Source organism: Plecotus auritus, assembly GCF_963455305.1.
Source record: "Plecotus auritus genome assembly, chromosome: 2".
NCBI classification, from domain to species: domain Eukaryota; kingdom Metazoa; phylum Chordata; class Mammalia; order Chiroptera; family Vespertilionidae; genus Plecotus; species Plecotus auritus.
In genome coordinates this window covers 92,600,114-92,627,801 of record NC_137771.1, presented here as the reverse complement: position 1 = coordinate 92,627,801, position 27,688 = coordinate 92,600,114, and the positions used below count along the sequence as shown (strand labels likewise).

Here is a 27,688-nt window from a genome sequence, read left to right as displayed (position 1 = left end):
TGTGTATACTCATGTAACCCCAAATGATGCTCCCTCTCTCCTGACAATACAGGGGTTCTCTACCATCAGTTAGTTTTGCAAGACACCCATTTTTTAAAAAGAAAATCCTACTACTGTGGTATTATCACTTAACTTGCTTTGCTGCTGAGATACCTGGGGTTGATGTTATTCATCAAGAAAACATGATACCTGAGATGCTTGTGGATTTCCTCATTCACTCCAGCAGTTAGTGAGCAGGGAAAGGTCAGCTCCTATACATTATGGAGAAAGCTGGATACTGCAGCAGTTGTACAACAGGTACTTTCTGCATCTCAGTTTAGTGATGATTTTTAAATCCTCCTCTCGATTCCTTGCTTTGTAGGCCTGGTGTGAAACAAACCTGCGAAGGTGCATCAGCGAGCAGCACCGTTTCGTCTGTGACATCTGCGACAAGGCATTCCCCATGCTCTCCTCGCTCGCCCTGCACAAGCAGACCCATGTCGCTGTGGACCAGGGACGGGAAAGGTTGCAAGCCAAGACCCTACCTGATGACGCCATGGACCAGAAGGTCTTCCTGGCCTTGCTGGGCCTGCAGCACACCAAAGACGTCAGGCCTGTCCCAGCTGAGGAGCCCCCGCCGGATGACAACCAAGCAATACAGTTCCAGGCACTCAAGTGTCAGCTACCTCAGGAACCTGGCTGCACCAATGTGCTGAGGCTGTCTCCTTTCGAAGCTTCTTCCCTGGGCGGTTCTCTCACAGTCCTCCCGGCTACCAAGGAGAGCATGAAGCACCTGTCCCTGCAGCCTTTCCAAAAGGGCTTCATCATTCAGCCTGATAGTAGTATTGTGGTCAAGCCCATCTCCGGGGAGTCGGCCATTGAGCTGGCTGACATCCAGCAGATCCTGAAGATGGCAGCCTCAGCGCCCCCTCAAATCAGTCTTCCGCCTCTCTCCAAGGCCCCTGTCACCCCTCTGCAGGCGATTTTCAAACACATGCCCCCTCTGAAGCCAAAGCCCCTGGTCACACCGCGGACGGTGGTAGCCACCTCAACACCCCCCCCTCTCCTCAATGCCCAGCAGGCCTCCCCTGGCTGCATCAGTCCCAGCCTGCCCCCGCCGGCCCTGAAGCTCCTCAAAGGCTCGGTGGAGGTGGCCTCCAACACAAACCTGCTGCAGTCCAAGTCTGGGGCCCAGCCACATGCGGCCATGCAGCTCTTCCTGCAGCAGCCACGGGTAGAGCTGCCAGGTCAGGCTGAGATGAAGACGCAATTGGAGCAGGACAGCATCATCGAGGCCCTGCTGCCCCTGAGCATGGAGGCCAAGATCAAGCAGGAGATAACAGAGGGGGACCTCAAGGCCATCATGACGGGCCCCGGCAGCAAGAAATCTCCAGCCATGCGTAAGGTGCTCTATCCCTGTCGCTTCTGCAACCAGGTGTTCGCCTTCTCCGGGGTGTTGCGTGCTCACGTGCGTTCCCACCTGGGTATCTCTCCATACCAGTGCAACATCTGCGACTACATCGCGGCCGACAAGGCCGCACTCATCCGCCACCTGCGCACGCACAGCGGCGAGCGGCCCTATATCTGCAAGATCTGCCACTACCCCTTCACCGTCAAGGCCAACTGCGAGCGGCACCTGCGCAAGAAGCATCTCAAGGCCACCCGCAAGGACATTGAGAAGAACATCGAGTATGTGACCAGCAGCGCGGCAGAGATGGTGGACGCCTTCTGCTCCCCAGACACAGTGTGCCGGCTGTGCGGTGAAGACCTGAAGCACTACCGCGCTCTGCGCATCCACATGCGCACACACTGTGGCCGCGGCTTGGGCGGCTGCCCCAAGAGCCACAAGCCCTTTGAGTGCAAGGAGTGCAGTGCCACCTTCTCAGCCAAGCGCAACTGCGTCCACCACATCCTTAAGCAGCACCTACATGTGCCAGAGCACGATATCGAGAGTTACATCCTGGCAGCAGATGGCCTGGGCTCCAAGGAGGCCCCTGTGGCTGAGGCCTCAGGGAGGGTAGAGGAGGGCAGCGGAGCCTTTGGTGAGCGCAAACCCCTTGCCACCTTTCTGGAGGCCCAGAATGGCTATCTTCACACGGGCCCCACCCAGCCTCCACCTCCCATCTCTGTCAAGTTGGAGCCAGCCAGCAACTTCTCAGTGGACTTCAATGAGCCTCTGGACTTCTCCCAGAAGGGCCTGGCCCTGGTCCACGTGAAGCAGGAAAACGCAGCCTTGTTCCTGAGCCCCTCTTCCTCGGCCCCCTATGACTGCTCTATGGAGCCCATTGACCTATCCATCCCCAAGAACTTTAGGAGAGGAGACAAGGATTCAGCTGCTCCCAGTGAAGCCAAGATGCCTGAGCAGGAACCAGGGAGTGGGGAGCAACTCTCTCCCTGTCCACCACCGTGCCCTACTCTGCCAGTGACCTTGGGGTCCAGTGGGATCCTGGAGAAACCCTTGGCCCTTTCGGCAGCAGCCTCCACAGCCACTACTCTGGAAGCCCATGCTCAGCCCCTGCAGGGCTCCGTGCAGGTCACTGTCCCCATTTACTCATCAGCCCTCATCAACAGCTCCCCTCTCTTGGGCACCTCCACTCTGATAAGCAGCCCAGCCTTGTTGAGGCCTCTACGCCCCAAGCCCCCCCTGCTCTTGCCAAAGCCTCCTATGACAGAAGAGCTGCCCCCACTGGCCTCCATTGCCCAGATCATCTCATCTGTGTCCTCAGCCCCCACCTTGCTCAAAGCCAAGGTGACTGACCCAGGGCCCACAGGCACCAGCAGTAACACCACAGCTTCAGACAGCTTAGGAGGCACCACTGCCCCCACTGAGACCACCAGCCCCAAAGAATCCAGCGACCAACCCCCTGCTGCCAACAGTCCAGAGGCGGCTTCACCCACTGGGCAGGGGCCAGCTGGCTTGTCAAAGAAGAGGGGCCGGAAAAAGGGGCTGAGGAGTCGGCCCCAGGCCAGCAATGGTGGGGTAGACCTGGATTCCAGTGGGGAATTTGCCAGCATTGAGAAGATGCTGGCTACCACAGATACCAACAAGTTCAGTCCGTTTCTGCAGACAGCAGAGGACGACGCTCAGGACGAGTTGGCTGGCACCCCTGCTGACCACAACGGGCCCAGTGATGAAGAGCAGGGCAGCCCCACAGAAGACAAGCTGCTGAGGACAAAGCGGAACTCGTATGCCAACTGCCTGCAGAAGATCAACTGTCCCCACTGCCCTCGAGTCTTCCCTTGGGCCAGCTCCCTCCAGAGGCACATGCTCACACACACTGGTAAGAGGGCCTCACACACACTGGTACTACATCCAGCGGGGAGACTGGCCACTGGCCAGGGGGAGAGAGAGGGTGGAGTTGAAAGCGTGGAGTCCTGTTCCCATGGCCCTATTCCTAGGTTCCCTTCCTCCTGTCTCAGAAGCAGGGGGTTGGCCTACTGAGGCCATGTGCTCAGGTAACCAGAATGACCTTTTCCTATTGTCTGATCCCTCTAAGGGCTGCGGGTGAAGGGAGTGTTAAAAGTAAGGTGTTTTTAGGTGAAAAATGGTCCTAGACCAATCAGTTACTCACTGCCGTCCCTCCAGTCCCTTCTGGATAAGGTAGCAGGATTAAACTCTTGGTTACCCACAGGAGCCAGTGAGGTAGAAATGGAGCTTTGTATTAAGTTAATGACCATGCAACTGTTTTTGTAATTATAATTTACTAAATATTCATACAGGATTTATGTCATTGAACTGAGGGTAAATTGGGTGAGATCCTCAACCTTTAGATAATATTTTGATAACCTAAATATTAACAGATAGTACCTAAAACTGAATAAAGAATTAGACGGTATGGGATTGCCATATAAAATATAGGATACCAGCCAAAACCGGTTTGGCTCAGTGGATAGAGCGTCGGCTTGCGGACTCAAGGGTCCCAGGTTCGATTCCGGTCAAGGGCATGTACCTTGGTTGCGGGCACATCCCCAGTAGGGGTCGTGCAAGAGGCAGCTGATCGATGTTTCTCTGTCATCGATGTTTCTAACTCTCTATCCCTCCTCTCCCTTCCGCTCTGTAAAAAATCAATAAAATATATTTAAAAAAAATATATATATATAGGATACCAGTTAAATTTGAATTTCAAATAAATAACAATTTTTTGGTATGTTTTTCAGGCAGTATTTGGGATATACTAAAAATTCACTTGGTTTTTATCTGAAATTCAAATTTGACTGGGTGATCTGTATTTTTAGTTGCTAAATCTATCAACCCTAGGTAGTTACAAGTCTTAAGGTGGTGGCGGTGTGGTGAGGGAGGTGGTGGGACTAGGTGTGAGCCATGCTCTGTGCCAGGTGGAAACACTTCGTTCAGAGCTGATCATCACTTGAAGCTCTGCAGAAGCCCACAGAGGAAAGCTGTTTCTACAAAGGGAAGGCCGAAGAGAGTGTGAGAGGGGATGGTGGGGAGCGCAGGCTACGGGTCTCTGAGGCTGGTGACCACCTAGATGTGGCACCTCTCTCCGGTGTGGTGGAATCACATGCTGGCACATCAGGCATGCCTGTCCTCAGGGGACTCATTGCCAGGAGCAGAATTTCTAGGTTCGTAAAGTATATGCTGCATTTCAGACCGTCATTTTCTTTCCGTTTGAAGTCATGTAAGCCTGACAAAGTAAAGTAACAGTTCTGACGAAGGGGAAAGTTCAGAAAAGGAGGTGCATCTTAAAGAGAAGGTTACCCCACACTGTTTCTGTTGCTGCCCTTTATGGTCCCCTTGCAGAGTCTGGAAGGGAATTTCTGTTCCCACTTTTTAGAGGTAGATGGTCTGGCTCTGAGGAACAGTGTGGCTCTTACTCTGCCTCCCTGCCCCCCATCAGCCTCTCAGCTCCTTTCTCCAGCTGGGAGTCCAGTGCTCAGTGGATGGAGTCCATTCCATTGTCCTTGGGTGAGGCCTTTCTTCCTGGCCATTCTCTTCCTAGCGAGCCATCAGTCTCCCCGATAGGACTAGTGTGGCCGGGAACTCCTTTCAAGAGTTGTGCCCATGTCTTTAAAGATGTCTGATAAATGTTTCCATTTGCAGAGTCAAGATGGTGGCCGTCAGGATGGCAGTGAGGGAGAGAGTGTGAGTGAGGGAGCAAAAGGGGAGTGTGTGGATGTGTATGGTGTGTGTGGGTGTGAGTGAGAGACAGATCCTGCAGGATTTTCAGGGGCTGGCCAAACAGGCTCTCTTAGACAGGGAGCCCCCGCTACCACCGGGACTCCAGCCTCCCTGGACACAGGCTCCTGTGAGTTCTGGAGTGTGCTTCCCTCCCTACTGGCCTGCCACCTTGGCCCCTGGCCCCACATGTCAGTGCCTGAGCTATCCCATGACTCTCGGGGTACACGACCCTCCCACCAAGCCCTCTGCTTCCTCCACAAGCCACATGCAACTCTTCGCCTGGACACTTTGGTGATAGCAAAAATTGGAAGACAAAGTAACAACCTCCAAAGGAAAGAAATGGAATAATCAACCCCCCCCCCCAAAAAAAAAAAAAGTAACTAAATGAAATGGAGGCATGCAATATGCCAGGTAAAGGATTCAGTGTAATGGTCGTACAGTTCATAAACCGGATGAATGAGAAAAATCAACAACTTATGTAAGGATCAAGAGGAAATCAAGAATGATATAGCTACAATAAGAATCACGATGGAAGGTTTCAACAGTAGACTAGAAGAATTGGAAGACCAAATTAGTGACTTAGAAGATAGGGCAGAGAAACACACACAATCTGAACAGCAATTAGAGAAAAAAATTAGAAAACAGGAGGAGAGCCTAAGGGAGCTCTGGGACAACCTGAAATCAAGTACCCTACATTTGATAGGGGTGCCAGAAGGGCAAGAAGAAGAGAAAGGATTAGAGAACCTATTTGAAGAAATAATGACAGAAAACTTCCCTGATTTGGAGAAGAAAAAAGTCACACAAGCACAGAGAGTTCCCAAACAAGATGAACCAAAAAAAGACCCACACCACATCGTAATTACAAAGGCAAACATTTATGACAGAGAATCTTAACCCATTGTATGCCATAAGCGTCTGTAGACGCAAGCGGCAGACCTTCCGCACATGCCATATGCATCTATTAAAAACAATTATTTTGCAGCTCTGACCAACTTTAAAATAATTTTTTGTGAGAATTTTCAGCTAAACATATTCAAGAACACCCGAATTGTGAGTAATATATTTATTTTTATAATACTCATTACAAATTGGTTTTTTCAACTAAATTCAAAATATTGTGGCATGTGGGGATGGTTTCCATTTTGGACACATAACAGTTAACTGATTAAAAGCTGCAAGAGAGAGAGACAGAGTGTTACCTACAAAGGATCTTCCATTAGATTATCAAATGATTTCTCAACAAAAACACATCAGGCCAGAAGGGAATGGAATGAAGTATACAAAGTGATACAAAGCAAGGGACTGAATCCAAGAATACTCTATCCAGCAAGGCTATCATTCAAAATTGAAGGGGAAATCAGGAACTTCGCTGACAAAAATAAGGCTAAAGGAGTTTATCACTACCAAGCCAGCAATGCAAGAAATGCAAAGGGACTGTTGTAAAAAGAAGAAATAGAGAAGAAGGAACACAGGCATAAATAAAGAATAAAAATGGCTACAAACAAGTACCTATCAATAATAACCTTAAACGTAAATGGACTAAATGCTCCAATCAAAAGACAACAAGTGGCTGAATGGATAAGAAAATATGACCCATATATATATGCTGTCTCCAGGAGACTCGCCTCAGAACAAGGGATTCACACAGACTGAAAGTGAAGGGATGGAAAAATATTTTTCAAGCAAATGGGAAAAAAAAAAAAAAGCTGGGGTAGCAATACTTATATCTGACAAAATAGACCTCAAAGAGAAGGCCAGAACAAGAGATAAGGAAGGCCGTTTCACAATACTAAAGGGATTGATACAACACGAGGATATAACCCTGGTTAAACATATATGCACCCAATGCAGGAGCCCCCAAATACATTTAAAAAAAAAACTTCTGGAAGATATCAAGGGAGAGATCAACAGCAATACAGTCATAGTAGGGGACTTTAATACCCCATTGACATCACTGGATAAATCCTCTAGACAAAAAATCAGCAAAGAAACAGCAATACTAAACAACTCACTAGATCAGATGGACTTAATCAACATCTTCAGAACATTTCACCCCAAAGCTACAGAATATGCATTCTTCTCAAGTGCACATGGAACGTTTTCAAAGATAGACCAAATATTGGGACACAGGCAAAGTCTCTTCAAATTCAAGAAGATCGAAATCATATAAAGCATCTTCTCAGAACACAATGGCCTAATATTAGTAATCAACTACAATAAAAACAATCACAAAAATTCAAACACTTGGAGGCTAAATAGCATGTTATTAAACAATGATTGGGTTACCAAGAGATCAAAAAATAAATAAAAAACATTGTGGAAACAAATGACAATGAAAACACAACAATCCCAAATCCATGGGACACATTGCAAGCAGTCCTGAGAGGGAAGTTCATGGCATTACAGGCCTACCTCAAAAAAAAAAAAAAAAATCAAGAAAAACTGGTAACAAATTACCTAACTCTATAACTTAATTATAGAGCAACAAGAAAAGCCCAGAGTGAGCAGAAGGAAGGAAATAATAAAGATCACAGCAGAAATAAATGACATAGAGACCCAAAAAAATAAAAATACAAAAGATAAATGAAACCAAGAGCTGGTTCAATTAACCAGCTCTTGGTTTCATTTATCTTATGTATTTTCATTGAAAGGATAAACAAGCTTAATGAACCTCTAGCCAGCTCACCAAGAAGCAAAGAGAGAGGAACCAAATAAACAAAAATCAGAAATGAAAGAGGTGAAATAACAACAGACTCCACAAAAATACAAAGGATTGTAAAAATAAATGACTTAATAAATGAATTCGGCAATGTAGCAGGATACAAAATTAACATCCAGAAATCTATGGCTTTTTTACACATCAATAATGTGCTCACAGAAAGAGAAACAAAAAAAGAAACCTATGCCTTTTACTATCGCACCAAAAAAATTAAGATGCCTAGGAATAAACTTAACTGAGGAGGTAAAAGACCTATACTTGGAAAACTACAGGATGTTGAAAAAAGAGATAGAGGAAGACATAACGAAATGGAAGAATATACCGTGTTTATGGATTGGTAGAATCAACATCATTAAAATGTCCATACTACCCAAAGCAACCTATGGATTGAATGCAATCCCCATTAAAATAACAATGGCATATTTCACAGACCTAGAACAAACTCTCCAAAAATTAATATGGAATAAAAAAATACCCTGAATAGCTACAGCAATCTTGAGGAAGAACAACAAAGTTAGAGGGATCACAATATCAGATATCAAGCTATATTACAAAGCCACTGTTCTCAAAACTGCCTGGTACTGGCACAAGAACAGACATACAGACCAGTGGAACAGAACAGAGAACCCAAAAATCAACCCAAGCCATTATGCTCAATTAATATTTGACTAAAGAGGCAAGACCATACAATGGAGTCAAGACAGTCTCTGCAATAAATGGTGTTGGGAAAATTAACAGATAGGTGCAAAAAAATTGAACTAGACCACCAACTTACATCATATACAAAAATAAACTCAAAACGGATAAAGGACTTAAATGTAAGATGGGAAACCATAAAAATCTTAGGAGAATCCATAGACAGCAAAATAGCAGACATATGTCATAGCAATTAATACAACTCTTAGGGCAATGGAAACTAAGGAGAAAATAAACAAATGGGACTACATCAAAATAAAAAGCTTCTGCACAGCAAAGGAGACCATCAACAAAACAAGAAGAAAGCCCACTGCATGGGAGAACCTATTTGCCAATGTTATATCTGATAAGGGCCTAATCTCCAAAATTTATAGGGAACTCATGCAGGTTAACAAAAAGAAGATAATCCAATCAAAATATGGACAAAGGACTTAGACACTTTTCGAAAGTGGACATACAGAAGGCCAAGAGACTTAAGAAAACATGCTCAAAGTCACTAATCATCTGAGAGATGCAAATCAAAACAACAATGAGGTACCATCTCACACCTGTCAGAATGGCTGTCATCGACAAGTCAACAAATGACAAGTGCTGGCGAGGATTCCGAGAAAAAGGAACACTCGTGCACTGCTGGTAGGAATGCAGACTAGTGCAGCCACCATGGAAAACAGTATGGAGTTTCCTCAAAAAATTAAAAATGGAACTCCCATTTGACCCAGTAATCCTACTTCTAGGACTATATTTCAAGAAACCAGAAACACTAATCAGAAAGGACATATGCACCCCTATGTTCATAGCAGCACAATTTACCATAGCTACGATTTGGAAACAGCCTAAGTGCCCATCAGCAGATGAGTGGATTAAAAAACTGGTATATCTACACAATGGAATACTGTGCTGCAGTAAAAAAGAAAGAACTCTTACCATTTGCAACAACATGGGTGGACATGGAGAATATTATGCTAAGCAAAATAAGCCAGTCAGAGAGAAATATCCCATGATCTCACTCAATTGTGTAATATAATGAACAACATAAACTGATGAACAAAAATAGAGCCAGAGACAGAGAAGCATCAAACAGACTGTCAAACTTCAGAGGGACAGCAGGGGAGAGGAGGAGGGACAGGTAAGAGATCAACCAAAGGACTGGTATGCATGCATGTAAGCATAGCCAGTGGACACAGACACTAGGGGGTGAGGGACTGTGTTGGGAGTTGGGGGTGGCCAGGGAGAGGCCAATTGGGGGGGGGCGGTTATTTTAATCAATAAAGAATTTTTTTAAACAAGTTACCATTCCATTTGTGAATCCAGTCATTTCAACTGCCTGGCTTTGTAATATCAAAATTTTCTAGTTGGTTTAAAATTTGGTAGTGTCTGAAGCCAAGCAAAGAGAATGGGAGGTTTGTTGAAGACAGGGTGGTGTGGGGTGGGTGTAAATATAAGCATGTTCTGCCACTTCTTCCTTCACAGTTCCTGTGCCCTGTGGCAGTGTTTGTTTCCGCCCCTTTCCCGACATCCTATATACTTTGTACCTATAGTGGGCCAGGTCGCAGGCCTTGACCCCTGAGGGGAGCATTCAGGGCTGTTAGAGCAGGCTTTGAGAGCTATTCTTCATCACTGTCCCCTGAGGGCGATGTTGCCCACATTTTGCCATAAGGAAATGGAGGTTTAGAAAGGGTTACTTGCTTATGGTCATATGAGTAATGAACAGTGAGCAAGAGAGCTAGAGTTCAGGGCTAGGGTCAGATCCCTGCAGCTGCCCCATGGTCAGGGTGGTGTGGCCGCTGGTCCTCTATCTGAACTTGTATAGGTCATGCCACCTTCCTCCCTGTTTCCTCACATGTCCCAGTGCAGGAGATTGGGAAGATGTTTGAGGAAAGGTTAGAAGACAGGTGTGGACCAGAATACTACTAGGTATATATCAGACACTTACGACCACAGAATGGTGTTAGCCGCACGCACAGACACACACAGAGGTCGGTGCCCATTGGGCTGTTAGCTTTGCTGTTGCATTGCCTCAACTTCAAGCGACAGTCTCGGCATTCCCTTTGTGAAGTCCTTTTATAGAGCACTTGGCTGTGCCTGGTACTGAACACTCCCCATCCATCAAGTGAGGGATGGAGCGGGACAGATCCGCCCCTCCCGCGGGCTAGCAGTGTTCTGGAAGGCGGCTCTGCTGCTGAAGAATCTGAGCTGCCTGTCCCCTGCTCCCTAGCTTTCTGTGATGTCTCCCTCCACAAACTTTGAAATGAGACTAAGGCTCACACATAAGAGAAATTAAACATGGGCTCTGGGATGATCCTGTGAACAAGTGTCATATAGGAAAGAGGTTTTTGTGTGGGTTTTTTTTTTTATTGGAACATTAAAATCAAGCTGCATTTCAGCCAGCAGCTTCGAGCAGTATCCCATTTTAGGTTGCACTTAGGCGACTGTGTCTGTATCTTGGGAGAGTCGGCCTTCTCCTGACCACTGGGCAAATGCATAGAATTACCATCATGTCTATCTGTTGTCTCATAGACATGTTTCCAGTCCACCTCAGCCCCCGAACGGGCAGCGTTGAGTAGACCAGGTGTTCAGGGATGAGCTTGGGGTTCACTGTTGCTATGGGCAAGGGGCACCTGGTTTCGGCCCTAGGAATTGTGTCTCAGGAGGAAGCTGGTGTTAGCTGTCAGATTTCATGTCCTCTGGTGTGCTATCCACACACAGCTGAATCTCCTGCTCCCCTCGCAGCCCACAGGGTCCTGTTGATCAGGGACATTTCCTGGCTCCTTGCCTTTCTCTGTCTGAATAGTGTTGCCTCTTTGGGGCACAGTTCCGTCCTTTTTCCCCTTGTGAGCGTTTTGTGTGCTTTTAGGCCACAGGTGGAGGAGTGAGTGCCAGAAAAACACCGCCAGTTCACTCCCACCCGGTCCTCGCCTTCTTCCTCCTCAGAGCGGGAGGGGCTGGGACCTGAGAGTTTCAGCTGCCCTCCATTTCCCACATGCAGGGATCCCTGGCTCCCTCACTTCCTCCTGATTGGTCTTACCCCTTTTCTTTACCAGCCTAGGGCCCTCCCCACTTGCCTCTCCTACCTGCTGCTCATGGGCCACAGGCATTGCATTTAAAATCAGTTAAGATGTGCAAACCTCGGTGTGTAAATCACTTCTGACACCAGATGTGTTTGGTTCCTTATAACTTTCTTAAGTGGCAGCTTTGGCCATTTAACTGAGCCAGCCCTGTGCCAAATACAGAAAGGAAGAGACCTTCCGTGAGGGGTGGAGAGGTGGTGGAGAGAGTGGGGTGTGAGGTCGCATCATGAACCTTATTCTTAGTGTTTATTCTTCTGTTCTATGCTTCGGTGCCTGTCAGATAGTATTGTTTAGTATAAAATTTCTCTCCTCTTGTTCTGACTCTTCTATGAGAGTGGAAACTGGCTGGCGATGGTTTTTATCACGTTGGGGTAGAGGGTCATCTCAAGTCTTGGGCACACAGGTAACTCCTGTGGTTACAGGTACGTTTTAAAACACCCTCCTAAAGCATTTATTCGTGGCATTTACCAAGTAAATAAAATCATTTGATGCTTTCCATATAGATTACCAGTGAACAAGTTTGAAACCTGTACAATATAAATGCTGGAGGGCTCGTGTTTTCCTCTGTCCATGCAATTGGAAAGCACACTGCTATTTAAAACGTAAGACTGGCAGTGAAATGTGAACTTTAAAGACTCCCGTTAGTGTCCGTTGGGAATCCTCATAATGTGATACAGTAACTTTGGTGGCATTATTTTGTTCTCTAAATTTAGCATTAATATAAAGCACCATCATGGGACATCAGCCTGGCTGTCCAAACCAGCTTAAAAGTGAGACATTTACCCACTTGAAAATTACAGAGTAAAGCATGGAATTAGGTAGAAGCAAGAAACGAATTGTTGTGTTTGAAAGTAACAATCGTAACATAGTTAATAGAGCTCTGACTTGTCTGCTCCCGACCCAGTTCTCTCCCTCTCCTCTGGCCTCACTTCAGATAATAAAATGTTAAAGGAAAAGTATATTTTTCTTATTTAAAACAGAATCCAAATAATTATTAAATATTGTTTTCAATTTTTAGTGAAAATCAGGAATAATGGGAGGGCATGCAATTAACATTAAAATACTTTTAAAACTAGTCTTTACTCAGAAGTGTGATTTTTTTTTTTAGGTCATTTTTCTAATTTTAGCAGAAACACCTACTGGGCTCTGTGAAGGTAAAGTGTAGGGTAGTTGGAGGGCTCTGCTGAGGCTGTGGGTCCTTGTGGAGCTCCTACAAGTGTATGTGCCGGGTTCCTGGGTCTCGGATCCCACCTCCCAGGTTTCACATTCCCTAGTCTTTGGTTGTTCTAGGCATCTGTATTCTTTTTTCTTTTTTACTTTTTTAAAATTAATTTATTTTTATTGAGTTTATTGGGGTGTCATTGGTTAATAAAATTACATAGGTTTCAGGGGTACAATTCTATAATACATCATCTGTGAGGCATCTGTATTTTTAAAAAGCTCCATGGTAATTTGGACCATTGCTGAAAGGGTTTTTCGGCTCGGGAGGGAATGAGCGCCCCTTTCTTTGATTAGTGCTGATGCTTGAACTTGGTAGGGCAGTGATTCCCATGGTGCTGAGTCATACACCCCTGATCTGAAATCTGCATGAATAGCACCCCGGAGTTGTGGGACTGGGAGATGATGATGCTGGTCCTTTCTTGCTCTGCAAGGCGGGGGTGAGGGGGTGGGCAGGCCTGTGCTGTGTGCATCGCAGTGAGTGCCTGGGCTGGTCCCTGCACTAATCCAGGCCTCCGTGCACAGCTGTCTCAATGGAGACTGAAGGGCCCATGATTGGTGTTTCAATGGAACTGTGCAGGTTGACTTTCCTGCTACTTCTTTTTGTTTCTTTTCCTAATCCACAGTCATAATCACATGTCATCAGTTAACCCAAAAGTGTCCTTTTGAGCTACTTTTTCCCAGTCTGTAATCTAGTCTGGATTCATGCATTGCATTTAGTATCATGCCTTTTTGGTTTTTTTATTATTTTATTTATGATTATTTTTTATTCCCATCCTCTCACCCTCCTTCCCTTTGGCAACTATCACCTTTTTCTCTGTTTCTGTGGGTCTGTTTCTGTTTTGTTTATGCATTTGTTTTATTTTAAATTCCCTCTAGGTCCATCTGTGTTGTCACAGATACCAAGATTTCATTTTTTTCTATTGCTGAATAATATTCCACTGTATATATACACTGTATATACCACATTTTCTTTATCCATTCATCTATTGATAGATGTCTAGGTTGCTTCCATATCTTTTATTTTTTCTGTCATATTTTTAAAATATATTTTTCTTGATTTCAGAGAGGAAGGAGGCGGGGGAGAGAGAGAGAGACAGGCAGACAGACAGACATCAATGATGAGAGAGAATCATTGGTCAGCTGCCTCCTGCATGGCCCCTACTGGGGATTGAGCCCACAACCCAGGCATGTACCCCCACAGGGAATCAAACCGTGACCTCCAGGTTCATAGGTCGATGCTCAACCTCTGAGCCACACTGGCTGAGCTATCATTTCTTAGGATGTGCATCTGATTGTGGCATTCCCAAGGTTAAAAGACAGGCATACTCGGCTGTAGCTCTGAAGTCCTGTTTGTTAGTACACAAACCTTTTACCCTGTAAACTCAGAAACTAGGACCTTAGAATCTGGAGATTGGGGAAAACAGAAGAATCCAGTGATACAGTCAATGATTGACTCCATCTTCTCTCTCCTGATGTCACCTAATCCTTTCCCTTCTCCCCCTCCTCCTTTTTCCTTCTTTCTGTTCACACTTTCTGCTCTGGTTCTTGCTTTTCCCCTTTCATTCATGCAAACAAGGGACAAGTTGCAGAGGGGCCTGGCTTGCATTTTAAAACATCATGTTTACAGTACAAAAGGAATCCAAATGAAAGGAGAGGATAGGCAAACAAACAAATAAAATATATTTTTATTTATTTATTTATTTATTTATTTATTTATTTAAGAAAATATAGGCAAACCATAGCAGATGGCTCCTGGGGATTAAAGTGGGCATGCTCCTCTCTCAGCAGGTGACCCCATGGTGGAGTTGGTGGGAAGGGGCTGTTGAGTGGAGCACATGATCTTCTAGCGCAGACTTGGGATATGTTAGTCACTTATTTACTACTCACAGGATCTTAGAGCAGGAATAAAGAACCTTTCTTACATGAGCAGACCTCCTCTGACTAGGGACACAGTGACCTTGGGCAGAGGTCACTGCAGGATGGCTCATCAAGTCAGCCAGGAGGAGACCTGCAAAGTCAGAACTCCCCACCTCCCTCCTCTGTGGGAGGCCAGGCCCACCTAGGTCAGGAAGAGGAGACCCCTCCAAAGATACTAGGGGTTCCAGATTCCTTCAGGACGGCCTGGGCGTCCCCTCTGATTTTCCAGCATGGGTAGTAATGCTAGAAATTATTAAAAGCTGTGTCTTCTCCTTGTGACAAACTACAGTTTTTTCTTGCTGTGCTCTAAAATCCCTTCACTCACTTTTTGTTATTATTTAAGATTTTAATTGTAATATTGTTGTTTTATTTTAAACATATGTGTCTTGGTCTCATTGTTAACTTTTAGTATTTTGAAGTCATTCCATCCCACTCATACTAAGGGGAGATGATCATTTGACTTGTTTGTGTTCAGTATATTTTTTTAATGTGTTTTATTTATTTTCTTTAAAGAATCGGGTGGAGGAGGGGGAAGCAAATGCCAATAATCCCAGAAGAATGAATCAAAAGCAACTTTTCTTTTTCATTGCAGTAGAAAGCCAGATAAATATCTATTTTTTTTCCTGCTTCAGGTCAGAAACCCTTCCCTTGTCAAAAATGCGATGCCTTCTTTTCTACCAAATCTAACTGTGAACGCCACCAGTTGCGCAAACATGGAGTTACCAACTGTTCCCTGAGAAGAAACGGGCTTATTCCCCAGGCAAAAGAGAGTGATGTTGGACCCCATGATAGCACAGGTAGTGCTTCCAGGTGATGGAGAGGAGAGGGACAGAGGAGAGCCCATTGCTTAGCCCCATTAACTTCCTAGCAAACTTCGGCCCTTGGAGCATGCGGGCAGCCTTTCCCTTTTCCCTGTAGGACTCCAGTCAGAAAGGGGGGCCCTGCAGAGCATGCAGCAGGGTCGCGATGTGGGAGACAAGGGCAGTGCCCCTGAAGGCTTTGCTGAGCTAGTAGGGAAGATCTGTCACTCCCATCCCCTCCCAGCAGACCCCTTTGTTCAGGCTGTGGGCCCTGCTGGATGTGGGATATGAGGAAGGATATATTGTTTTAGCTCTTGGTAGCAACACATCTAAAAGGGATGTGAAACTTTAAAGGCTTGGGGTGTTGTCCTCTCCAGCCCCAGCCTCTGCTGCCAAATTCTCCAGAGCAGGGATGGGCTACACAGATGTCAGGGTATTGCAGGAACTAGGGATACCCAGCCCTTGGCAGGGAGGGTGGGGTGTTTTTCTTTTCATTAACTCTCTTCCCAGTAAAACAAAACTTTGTCTTGTTTGAAAAAGCACTCTGCATGTCCTTTCCTTAATCACATCTCTGCTTGACCTGGATCCGGTGATTCTCTTGTGCTGATATGCGCTTCCTTCCTCCAGCCCCCCCACAGAGCAATTAACGCTGCCCAGTGCTCTCCTGCCACCCTTTCCCCCTTGACAGCTTTTGCATTTACTCGTGTTCTTTATTCAGTACATTTTTCATCTCCAAATACTGGGGTTTAGCACCCTTCATCCCCCAAAACTAAAAAAATTGGCTGCTGCAGGTCACTGAGACCAGCTAGCTGGCCATTGGTTGATAACAGTCTCACAGGTATGGATTCAGTTCTGCAAAGTTTGGAAGCTTGAGGTTCCCCCACTGCTTGAAGCAGATGACATTCCCTCAAAATGTATTTATTTTTCTAGAGTTGTAATTGTGTCCCGTGCTTCTCTCTCTCAGACTTCGGTGGGGATGGGGCGCTGTGGTGTCCAGGAGTCCCTCCCCCCTGTCAGTTTGACTAGAGGGGTCGCCTTTAATCCCAGGCCCCCTCATCCTTGTCTCAATTACTGAGGGAGGGGTGCATCTGGATGGGTAGCTTATCCAGAAAGAGGATTTGACCCGGAACCCTCTGCCTTTTCCCCACACCTCCCACCAGTCCCTAGTGAAACAAGCCCTTAAACTGTCAGGCCCTCTTCTTAAAATCAACCCCTCCAAAGTGTATAAAAATGTCAGCCAGCTTCCATTCCCACATAATTTGCCAAGATCTCTGAGTAAAGATGTGGACTCCCACGGAATCCTGCCATGACTTGGATCCCCTTGAGCAAAAGGAGGTGGATGACCTGCGACCCCCAGAAAGCCACAATTAGCAGTGCGTGCTAAGGAGCCTGGTGGAAGCCTGGCTTAGAAGCAGCTCTGTGCTTCTGCCCACAGCGGTGCCAAAGGATGGAGAGAAGTGGATAACCGAGGTGGTGGAGGGGTGCCCTTGGTTTCAGAGTTTGCAGACAGGTCATAAAGGGTAAGAATGAGTGGCAGATGCACATGAGCTCCTCTTCCAGATCGCACTGAGGAACCAGCCTGGGACACCACGCTAATTGGAGTGTATGTCTTAGCTTCCGTTCAGCACCAGGTTTTACATTATGGTGGGTTTAGTTTTTAAATTTGCAGTTAAGAGTTTTGTTTTTCCAAGTTCTGTCAGAGTCCTTCCTCATCTCCGCCCTGTAGGTTTTCTTTAAAGGAAAAAGCCTCTGGAAAAGAATTCACTGCAAGTTGTAATGTGAAACCAGCAAAGAGAAAATATATGGTTGGTTTAATTGTGGTCCCAGCCCATGCTAAGAAAGAGGACTGAGATTTAAGAAGGGAAGGGGAGAGGTTGGGGAGGTGGAGTTGCCTGGCTTCAGGGAGCATTTTTAAAACCAGGTGAGCATAATGGAGGGGTGACAGTTTCCTTCGGGCACTCCCTCCCATGAAGTTGCAAGTGGGGCCTTAGAGGAAGACCATAAAAAACAAAGGCAGGAAATGACCAGGGAACTTCTTGAGGGGTTTTCTATGTTTATATGCCTGGGTTGCATTTTCTTAAAATCCCTGAACGTGTTTTATAATGAAGGTCTGACTTTTTCCATCACATAAGGTTTTTCACGAAACTACACCTAGGTTTTTCTCAGAGGAATGCTGAAATGCTGTGTGGGGGCAGTTCTGCTTCAAGGGGCAAATTGCTCATTCAGAGTTCAACAAACTCTCCACTCAATTTTTTATTTTTTTATTTATTTTTATTTTTTGTGGGCAGAGGTAACCTGGCCCACTTTGCCCTTGGGGAATACTTAGGTTTTTTCCTCAGGCGAAACCTGTAGGGGCCTTGTGTTTGTGGGCACTTACACACGACTTTCCAAATCAGCTTAATGTGAAAGTTTTCAAATGCTTTCTTAATGGTGGCTGCCCTGCCCAGCTGGAAGCCCAGGTGCCTGTTGGATGACATACAGCACAAGATGGTCTTCGTAGGTGAAGCCCGTAGTACAGGCAACAGCTTGAACAGCCTCGCCCCTGCCCACTCAGATGAGATGTGTAGATTGGTCGTTTTTCACTTTGGCTGAGTAACTTGGAACTTCTAGGAGGCAGTAGACATTTCATTGTTGAGCTGGCATGAAAAATCTCCACTTTCCCATAGCAATTTTTTTAGATTTAGCATCACAAATGAGGGACTGATGAGGACAGAGAACTACATCTGTAAGGGAGGTAGCATCACTTATAAAAAAGTCTTCAGCTACCTGTATTTAGAAGTGTGGGTGGCTGAGGAGGGTAGGGATCAAAATAGGACCTGCTATTATGAACCGGATATTCATGAAATGATGAGAAGAGGTTCTATTGTTCCCAAGAATCACTAATAAAAATCAGTTGGGGTTGTTTGGAACTTGAAGGGCCCGGGCTGTCCTGCAAAAATCTCCCCCTAGTGGAAGTTTGCTAGAGCACAGCCAAGCCGCCTTTGTTCACCAGAGGAAGTGAGTTGGCTTTTCATTGAATTTAGGGTGAACGCTCCATTCTTTTTTTTAATGTATTTTTATTGATTTCAGAGAGGAAGGGAGAGAGAGATAAAAACATCAGTGTTGAGAAAGAATCATTGATCGGCTGCCTCCTGTCCGCCCCCCATTGGGGATTGAGCCTGCAAACCGGACATGTGCCCTTGACTGGAATCCAACCTGGGACCCTTCACTCCACAGGCCGATGCTCTATTCACTGAGCCAAACTGGCTACGGCTGAACACTCCATTATTCACACTAAGGAAAGGCCGAGGGGTGAGAATGATCTGACCTTAGTATATTTACTTGGGTTTGGTTTCAGAATTCATTATGATTTTTTTCCATGTTCATCTTAATACATTCTCCAGTTAAACTTTAAAATAACCCATGTTCTTTGGTGAAAAATATTAATAATTAAGAAAACCTTGAATGTACTGGGGCAAGTAGGAAGTAGCCAGAATTTAAGCCTCTTTTTAAAAATGTAACTACTACAGTAGTAAGCCAGCAAATATGAAACTGAGCACTTAGTATTTTTTTTATTGTAGAGTTTACATCAAAATCCATTAAATAGATGCTCCCTATTAGAATGACTCAAGAACATGAGCATCTGTCTTATCCTTAGAAATAGCCTCAACATTGGGGTGTGTAGCTCAGGATTCCTCTTTAAACTTGTGAATAATTTTCAAAAATCGTCAGAAATTTTAGTCACAGCATAATGATTTGTGTTCTTCTGAAACCTTTTGAGATACTCAGACAGTGGCTGCCAAAAGATACAGGCAGAATGAAACCAGTGAAAGGGTGTAAGTTGGAGCGTTGCGCAGACGGTGGTGCGTAAGCTGAAAGCCCCAGGCAGGTGTTGCCATGGAAGGGCGGTGCCGGCCATGGAAGGGCGGTGCCAGCCCTGCACCCCACCCCAGGACCACCTCAGTGGCAGAAAATGAAGCCGGTGACCGAGTGCTGGGTGTGGGTGGACATGGTTGTACATGTGGTCACATCAAGGAGAGTCCGGGGAGGTATGGGTGCTGGCTTACGCACTGTCGTCGGCTCTCCTGTGAAGGGCACCTCTAATGTACGTGCTCTGAAACGGAGTGTCATTGGCCTGATAAATTGGCCATTGGGTTATAGTCAATAGTAGGTCTCAGCAGACAGCTTCACTGTCATAGACACAATGTAAAGGTCATTAGGCCCTTGTGTAACCCAAAGGGAGACAGTGCTTCTGATAAATGCTACCACCTGTGTGGTGTCATTAGTATTACCACAGTGCCATCCCTCGAGAAGGCCTTACAAACTGATGGACAGTCCACATCTAATTTTGCTATGAAGAGTGGACAGGTAGGAACCAATCGAAAGACAGGAAGTGCTTCCTCTCCCTCCATGGGGTCCTGACAGCAGCCAGGGAGGCCCACTGGTGTGCCTGTGTCTCCTTTGCCTTAGAACTCCACCTGGAAATGAGGCATCAGGTGAGAGTGTGGACCATAGTGCATAGTATGTGCTTTGGGCTATTTTGTCACCAGACACCATGTTTGGGGTAGTCCCATGTATGTTGCATGTTTATATGATCTCTACACTCAAAAATAGCTTTTACAGCTCAGCTTCTTCAGCCTCCCTAGCACTGTGACTCTCTGGAATGCACCACCTCTCCTCTCTCCATTCCTTCTGTCTGTGCTGCCCTCAGTCGCTCACACCTCCTGGGGCCTGAGCATTGCTGTGTGTGGCAGGGGAGGGCACCGGGTGCCGCCTGTGGCCAGTGCAGGAAGGGGGGACAGGGCTTCCGAGGCACAGCCAGCCCTGTGACCCTGGCCTGTGTGTATGTGGAGGCTCTTTCTGCCTTTTATAAATTAACCCCAGATTCTTTTGGGCCCTCGGGGATGGAGGTAGGGGGTGATGATTCAGGGCGGGTCCAGCTGAGATTCACGAAGGAGCCCTTGGCAGGGGCATGTGTGGTGGCGTTTGGTTTCAATCCATGCTTCTGTGCTTGCTCCCACAGACAGCCAGTCAGACGTGGAGACATCAGCTGCTGCAGGGGGCGAAGTGCTGGACCTCACCTCTCGGGAGAAAGAGCAGCTGTGGTCAGAGGGGGGCTCTGAGCCCAGCCAGGTCAGAGGAGAGGTCCCTGTGGAGGAGCTGACTCGAGGAGCAGCCGAGTCCATGGATGGGGAGGAGCAGGCAGCCGAGGAGAGCCCGGAGCCCGAGGAGAATCGTGATGTGAAGGAGAGGGAGGAGGATGAAGAAGATGGCCCCGAGGAAGACACGATCAGCAACAAGAGCCTGGACCTCAACCTTGCCAGCAAGCTGATGGGCTTCAAGCTGGCCGAGGGCAACTCTGGGGCTGTGGCCAGCGGGGGCTCGGCCCAGCAGGACCAGAAGCATACCTGCGACATCTGTGGCAAGAGCTTCAAGTTCCTTGGGACCCTGAGCCGCCACAGGAAGGCCCATGGCCGCGAGGTGCCCAGGGAGGAAAGCCCGCTCCCTCAGGAGGTCCAGGGCGAGAGGGGGGCTGCTGAGGGGCCAGTGCCTGTGCCCACTGCCCCCGCTCTGGAGCCAGAGGAGAAGCCCGAGCCCCCGGCCGAGGGGGAGGCCGTGTCAGAAGGCTCAGCAGAGAAGCAGAGCGAGGAGGCCGAGGGCACCTCCGACGGGGAGGGCACGGCCGAGAAGAAGTCCTCAGAGAAGAGTGATGATGACAAGAAGCCAAAGACAGACGCCTCCAGAAGTGTGTCCAGTAAGGCAGACAAGAGGAAGAAGGTCTGCACTGTGTGCAACAAGAGGTTCTGGTCTCTGCAGGACCTGACCCGGCACATGAGGTCCCACACGGGTAAGGGCAGGCCCGGCCTTGGCTTCTTTCAGGGAGGACCCGGTCCCAGGCCTGCGAAGGAGGCTGCCTAGTCAGGAGGAAGCCCTCCCGAAGCACAAACAGGCAGAGGACTAGCCAAGCCTGCTCGGGCCCCGTGAGCCCTGTAAACCAGGAATTTAACAGCTGTTCTCTTAGCCCCTAAACGCATGGGCTCCTGCAGGGAGGCAGTGGCGTGGTCCCTCAGCCTCAGTCTTCCTGCCTCCAGAATGGGGGTGATGTCTGTCCTCTCTCAGATAAGTATCTGGGAGAATATGCGTGCTGGGCTTTGGGGCCCATCGTCTCATCAAGTCCTGAGCCTGGAAGGGGACTGTGGGGTGTGGCCTGGGGACAGGCAGTAGGGACAGGTGCTCTGTTTGGAGGCACCTGGGTTTGTCTCATTATTAACCTTCAGGTGGGAAGTTGGCACCATGGGGGCTTTTCCTCTCTGTCTTGGCTGCTGCATGGCCGTCCGGGTCTGCCCTGCACAGGTCCTTACTCCTGGGACTCACCAGCTGCACGGCTGAGGCTGCAAACCCCACAGCAAGGGCTGTTGTTTAGTAGAAAGGAGACCTGGATACGCTCCTGGAGCCAAAAGTGCAAGCATATCGCCACCCCCTCCCCCCAAGCACACCCAACCCAGGCCCTGGTCTTGGTCTCTGCTTTCCTCCTCCCTCCCGGCCGGTGGGGTGCACACCTCTGCTCCCCACACTCTGCCCCGCCTCATGCAGCCATTTTGCCCTGGCCTGGGGGCTTCGGAGGCTCCAGGCTGGTCCTCCAACAGAGAGATATTCTTGGCTCCTGGCAGGTGGTGCTCTCAGCTGCTCACAGCCGGCTTGTGAGCCTGAGAGAAGCCCCAGCTGCTCCGTATCAGAACATGGAGTGTCTTGTGCCTTTGACTTGGGAGGTGCCCCTGTCCATAGAGCCTCAGAAACGTTCCTGTCCCTGTGGGAGGATGCCACTGCTTTCCTCATGGGGCTCTGGTTCCCGGGTCAGTGTGTGGAAATCTGGGCTGAGAGATGATGGGGAGGAATCCCAGGGTGGCACCTGGCATTCCTGCTTCCCCATTTTGCCAATGCAGACAAATAAGGGGGTTTCCCTGTAAAGGAGGGTGTGCTGGCCCTGCCACCCCACCCCTCATCTTTCCCTCGTGGCTGCTTTAGTGTGGAGCTGAGAGGTGGTTCCTGGTGGCCTTACCATTAACAGACCATTTCTTTCCCTCATTGCTCCAGGAGAAAGACCGTACAAATGTCAGACCTGTGAGCGAACCTTCACCTTGAAACACAGCCTGGTTCGCCACCAGCGTGTCCACCAGAAGGCCAGGCACGCCAAACACCACGGGAAGGACAGTGACAAGGACGAGCGGGGTGAGGAGGACAGTGAGAGCGAGTCCACCCACAGCGGCAATAACCCTGTCTCGGAGAACGAGGCCGACGCGGCTATGCTGGCCAGCAACCACGTGGCCGTCACCCGGAGCCGGAAGGAGAGCCAGGCCAGGGATGCCGGCCGCAGGGAGGACAGGGCAGTGGGTCGGACGGCAGGCGCCGGGCAGGCTGAGGCCGGCAGGAGTGCTCCCAAGGCCGCTCCCCCGGAGCAGGCGCCTCAGGGTGACCCTGACCCAGAGAGCCCGGTGGCCCTCGTGCAAGACCTGCTGGAGCTGAACGGCAAGAGGCCTGCCCACCCCATCCTGGCCGCCGATGCTGCCTCGCCACTGCTGGGAGTGGAGTGACGGCTCCTCCCGTGCCCAGCACACCGCCGAAGGCCCGCAGGGCCGCGTCCTGAAGCTTTGTTTCATGAGGTTTCCTCAGTGCCTGTCAGCTGTTGGAGAGAGAGGCGAGGAGGAAGGGCCGCCTCTCGGTGCCACAGCCTTACCACGCGCCCGTGCAGGAGACCAGCACGGACGATTCGAGTGCCTTAACTACTTACCAGTCCTTCAGTGTCGTCCTGGGTGTTGTGTTGTCCCAAAATGACTTTAAAAACAAAGCAAATATTTTAATGAATTATTGGAGAGGACCTTTTCATTTAAGCATTAACATTACTTCTGTGTTGGTGTGTGTGAGCTTGTTCTTGCGAATCTGATCGTAACATTTGTTCTGTGAGCTGGAAACAGAAGAAAAACATGCCCTTGGATACCCGTAGCCAATAACTGGAAGAAAATGATGTGAATTTTCATGTAAATTACCAGAGGAAATATGGATGAGATGCTCATTTCTCATATAGACCTTTTTCTTTTTTTTTCTTTTTTTTTTTTTATCTGCTCTATGGTGGAGCTGTAATTTGGCCCTCGATATTGAGGATGTGGTGGATGGAGGTTTCCAGTTTGGTTCAAGCCAAAACCAGGACAGATTCTAGCTTCGACCTCATATGTGTTTTGCTCTTTCAGCATTAGACAGACTAGTTCCTGTTCAAGTTCCAAGACATTTGTTCTTAGAAGACTTACCGTGGCAACTTAATCTATGGAGAACATACACAGGTGTCCTGTATCTGATTTCCCCCTTTTGGTATATATATTATTAATATTATTATTATTATTATTTTTAGTTCATCAGTTTGCTGGTCTCTGCAGTAAGCAGAAACAAATGGGCAATATTTGTCCTGGAGACCCGGGTGCCCCCAGGTCCTCGTGTAAGCGTCTGCCCGCAGCTTTCCTTGCCACCCTCGGGTGGGAGCTCTTCTACTGTACTTAGACAAGCCTTTCTTCCGGACCGCAGCTCCCGCAGGTCCTCCCGCACGCGGCCGAGGAGCAGCTCAGGGGAGAGAGGGTGTGTGCACCCCGCTCCTGAGAAAGCAGGCAGTGAGGACCCATTCACCAGTCTTCTGCCACACCCAGCCCAGGCCCTACCCGCGTGTGCTACTGTCATTTGCAAGGCGAGGAAATACTACTACTGGTAATAAAACTGCACATGCAAGATTGAAGATGAGAAATTGATTTATATTTACCTTCCTGCGATTTGGGATTGGTGCTTGAAGATAGACTTGTTTCCAGTTCCTGAAATAACCTGAACCCCTGGGTGCAAAAAGGCAGGATTCTTTTTTTTTTTTTTTTTTTTTTTTTTTTTTTTTTTTTTTTGGTGAGCATCCCAAGCAGGCAATACACTTCCTACTGTAGCTGAGCCTGTCTCGGCATCCTGTCTGCCACTGGGACCCCAGGACACCCGAGGCCTGGCCTAGCGCTGGGCCTCCTACGCTGCTCCACCCTCACATCCCCAGCCTTACCCCGGGAGCTCTCCCCCCCCCTCCCAGGACCCTCATCCACACTCAGTAAGTGTGCAGACAGGCACACAGACCCCTTCCTCATCAGTTTCTGGCGGCCAAAATACAACAATCCAGACTTCAAAGGAAGATGTGTGTTCTTGAAATAATAAAAAGTGGTATCTTTGCATGTGAAAGGAAAAAAGTTGAGGTATATATAATTTTTAACTGTATTAGGGATGTATGAACCAGTTTCAGAACAAGGTTTCATTTGCTCTAGATGAATACACATCAGGGCCGATGGTCCCATTTCACTGCATACCTGGTGGGGCCTGCTTAGTTAAAACCAGTTCATGCATCCCTTCGTTTTTTATGATGATTGTTGTTATTTTCGTTGTTGTTATTATTTGGGGTTTCTAGTGTTTTCTTTTCCTTTGCGACTCTCCACACTAAAACTCGCAGTATGTGGAGAGGCTGTGACACAAGTACGCTGCAGCGAGAGGCGGCAGAGCGCGCAGCACCACCTGCAGCTCGCAGGAATCACAGTCGATGTAAAGCTTTATTTAGCCTCCTCTGCGCCGTGTAGTCTGTATGGCCTTGCCACGTTTTATTAGTGAGGTTGAGAAATGGATTATCTGTTTGTTGTTCTGCCCCTCCCCCAATATTAAACTGTGAAATTTGTGATTTGTTTAAACTCTGGGTGAATCATAGCTTAGTTTGCATGTCCAGCTAATTTGTTTCTATTCATTTTGTTTGATTCTCTTTCTCCTCTCAGGGCTTTTACAAAAATATATATATATGGATCTTCTGAAAAGTTTTTTGAGGTGCAAGTTTTTCTCTTGTTTTTCTCTTTGATTTGTGGACACAATGCTGAGAGTCAATCACTACATGAAACTCTGGCTGTGAAAAACAACAAAACCCCAAAGGGCTGATTTTCCCAGCGGCCGGCCGGGGAAGCTATGTGGCAGTCGGATGAGTCGTCGTACCTTCAACCCTCTGTTCGCCTCTTCCTCTCCTCCCTTTTCTTCAAGAAGGAAGTGATCCTGGTGATTTCAGCCCATGCATTACACAGGAAACAATAATAAATGTAGAGTTCATATTTTTCTAAAGGGAACTTAAAAACTGCTGCTACATGTCATGTACAAAACTGGTTTATGCCACATGAACAGAATCACAAGATTAGTTTTGGTACTTTTGTTCCTCTTTGTATTCAGTTGTATAATACTTCCAAATTCAGAATGAGAAGAAAAGCTGTTCTGTATCAAACCATCTAAGCAATAAATGTTATATTTTAAAAACGACAGCTTGCTTGCCACACCGTTGTCCTGTGATTTGCTGTAACCCTGTCAGTTTGTCCTGCTTCCCGGTACCCGGTGGCCCTTGAGCTCAGTTGCGGGGCGGCCTGGAGGAGCTGCTGCTGGCTGTGACTTAATCCCCAGTGCATGACGCCCCTCCCAGGCCAGGGGCTGCCCAGTGGTTTAGCAACAGCTAAAGCTGGGGACTTTGTTTTCTGGGCAGCAACTGCTGAGACGTGCACTGTGCCTTTTCCTTCTCTTGCCAGTTACAAGGGAGATAGAGTTGCCCCCGGGTGGGGGAGAGCCCCTGTCATTCAAGGGAGAGGCCTGGATGGCAGTGATCCCAGGCCTTGGGGACAGCAGGTCCGAAGGTCTGTCCTTAAAGCAGCGAGTAAGCAGAGTCCTGAATGTTCTCAGCCAGGAGCTGTTCTCAAACAGCAACTCTGGAGGAAGCTGAGCTCAAGGGAAGCTAATTGTAGAGGATGTTCCCGTGCACTGGCCACGCCAGGGCCCTAAGGGCCAGGTCACAGCAGGACGAGAGCTGCGGGCCTCTGGTCCGAGGCTTCCTCTGCTGGGCCTGCTGCGCCACCACACACACCGCACAGGAGACAGCTGGGCCCAGACCCCAGTGCGGGCTCCCAACTTGTTCTAAGTGAGACCACCAAGTGGGATGGCTGTAACAGGCAAGCAGCCCCCTGCCTCTCCACTCCTTTGGGTGGGTGCTGCTGGCCACCCATGGGCACCATTTCCAGCCCCACTGCGGATGGATCATCTTCCTCACGGAGCTTGGACGGTCCCTGTCCTTGTGAGCAGTGAAAGGAAGGGAGTGTGACAAAAGATGCAGAGTGTGGAGCTCCACCCACCTACCCAACGCGCCGGCCCTGGGAGAAGGCACACAGGAGTGAGAGAAGGGACTTAGCAGGAGTTTCCCATCAGGAAGAGATCTGATATCCGTCAGGTGCCTCTCCCACTCTTGGGTGTGAGCCCACTGGGGCCTCCAGAATGGCTGCCCTCTCCTCCAAATCCCACTCCTCCCTCCCGCTCCCTTCTTCCATCCCGCTCCCCTCCTCTCCCCTCCCCGCTCCCCTCCTCCCTCCCTGCTCCCCTCCTCCCTCCCGCTCCCCTCCTCCCCCCCTCCTCCCTCCCTGCTCCCCTCCTCCCTCCCCGCTCCCCTCCTCCCTCCCGCTCCCCTCCTCCCTCCCCGCTCCCCTCCTCCCTCCCCGCTCCCCTCCTCCCTCCCCGCTCCCCTCCTCCTTCCCCGCTCCCCTCTTCCATCCCTGCTCTCCTCCTCCCTCCTCCCTACCCACTCCCTTCTTCCATCCCTGCTCCCCTCCTCCCTCCTCGCTCCCCTAGGCATGGAAAATACAGCAAGGAACAAAGCATTTCTTTCCTGTGGAAGTTGGGTTTTTAACAGTGGGAGACAGTAAACATACTAGACTGGGAAGGTACAGAGTTAGTGCAAGTTCAAGGGGAGGAATAGGCCTTGAGGGGGCAGGGCCCCTGAAGGGATAGGACAGGTTGAACAGTGATACCAGGTGAAAGCAAACAATAAGAAAGTCCCCACCTGCCCAGCCGGTGTGGCTCAGTGGTTGAGGGTTGACCTATGAACCAGGAGGTCACAGTTTGATTCCCAGTCAAGACACATGGCTGGGTTGCAGGCTTGATCCCCAGTAGCGGGCATGTAGGAGGCAACCAATTAATGATTCTCTCTCATCACTGATGTTTCTATCTCTCCCTCTTTCTTTCTCTCTGAAATCAATAAAAAAATAAAATAAAATAAGTCACCCACCCGGCTGTCAGGGAGAACCCCCAAGAGAAAGAC

General features: G+C 48.3%; 1 protein-coding gene across 1 annotated transcript in view; it reads left to right on the top strand.

Annotated features, from left to right (window-relative positions):
• RREB1 (ras responsive element binding protein 1) overlaps positions 1-25,864 on the top strand; it is a 139,673-nt gene extending 113,809 nt beyond the window's left edge. The window contains exons 10-14 of the mRNA XM_080656910.1: positions 362-3,260; positions 15,370-15,534; positions 20,540-21,364; positions 22,612-23,880; positions 25,347-25,864. Of these exons, the coding sequence (XP_080513036.1) occupies positions 362-3,260; positions 15,370-15,534; positions 20,540-21,364; positions 22,612-23,108 (4,386 nt within the window). The 3' untranslated portion in view covers positions 23,109-23,880; positions 25,347-25,864. The remainder of the gene's footprint in view (positions 1-361; positions 3,261-15,369; positions 15,535-20,539; positions 21,365-22,611; positions 23,881-25,346) is intronic.
• The last annotated feature ends 1,824 nt before the right edge of the window (positions 25,865-27,688 follow it).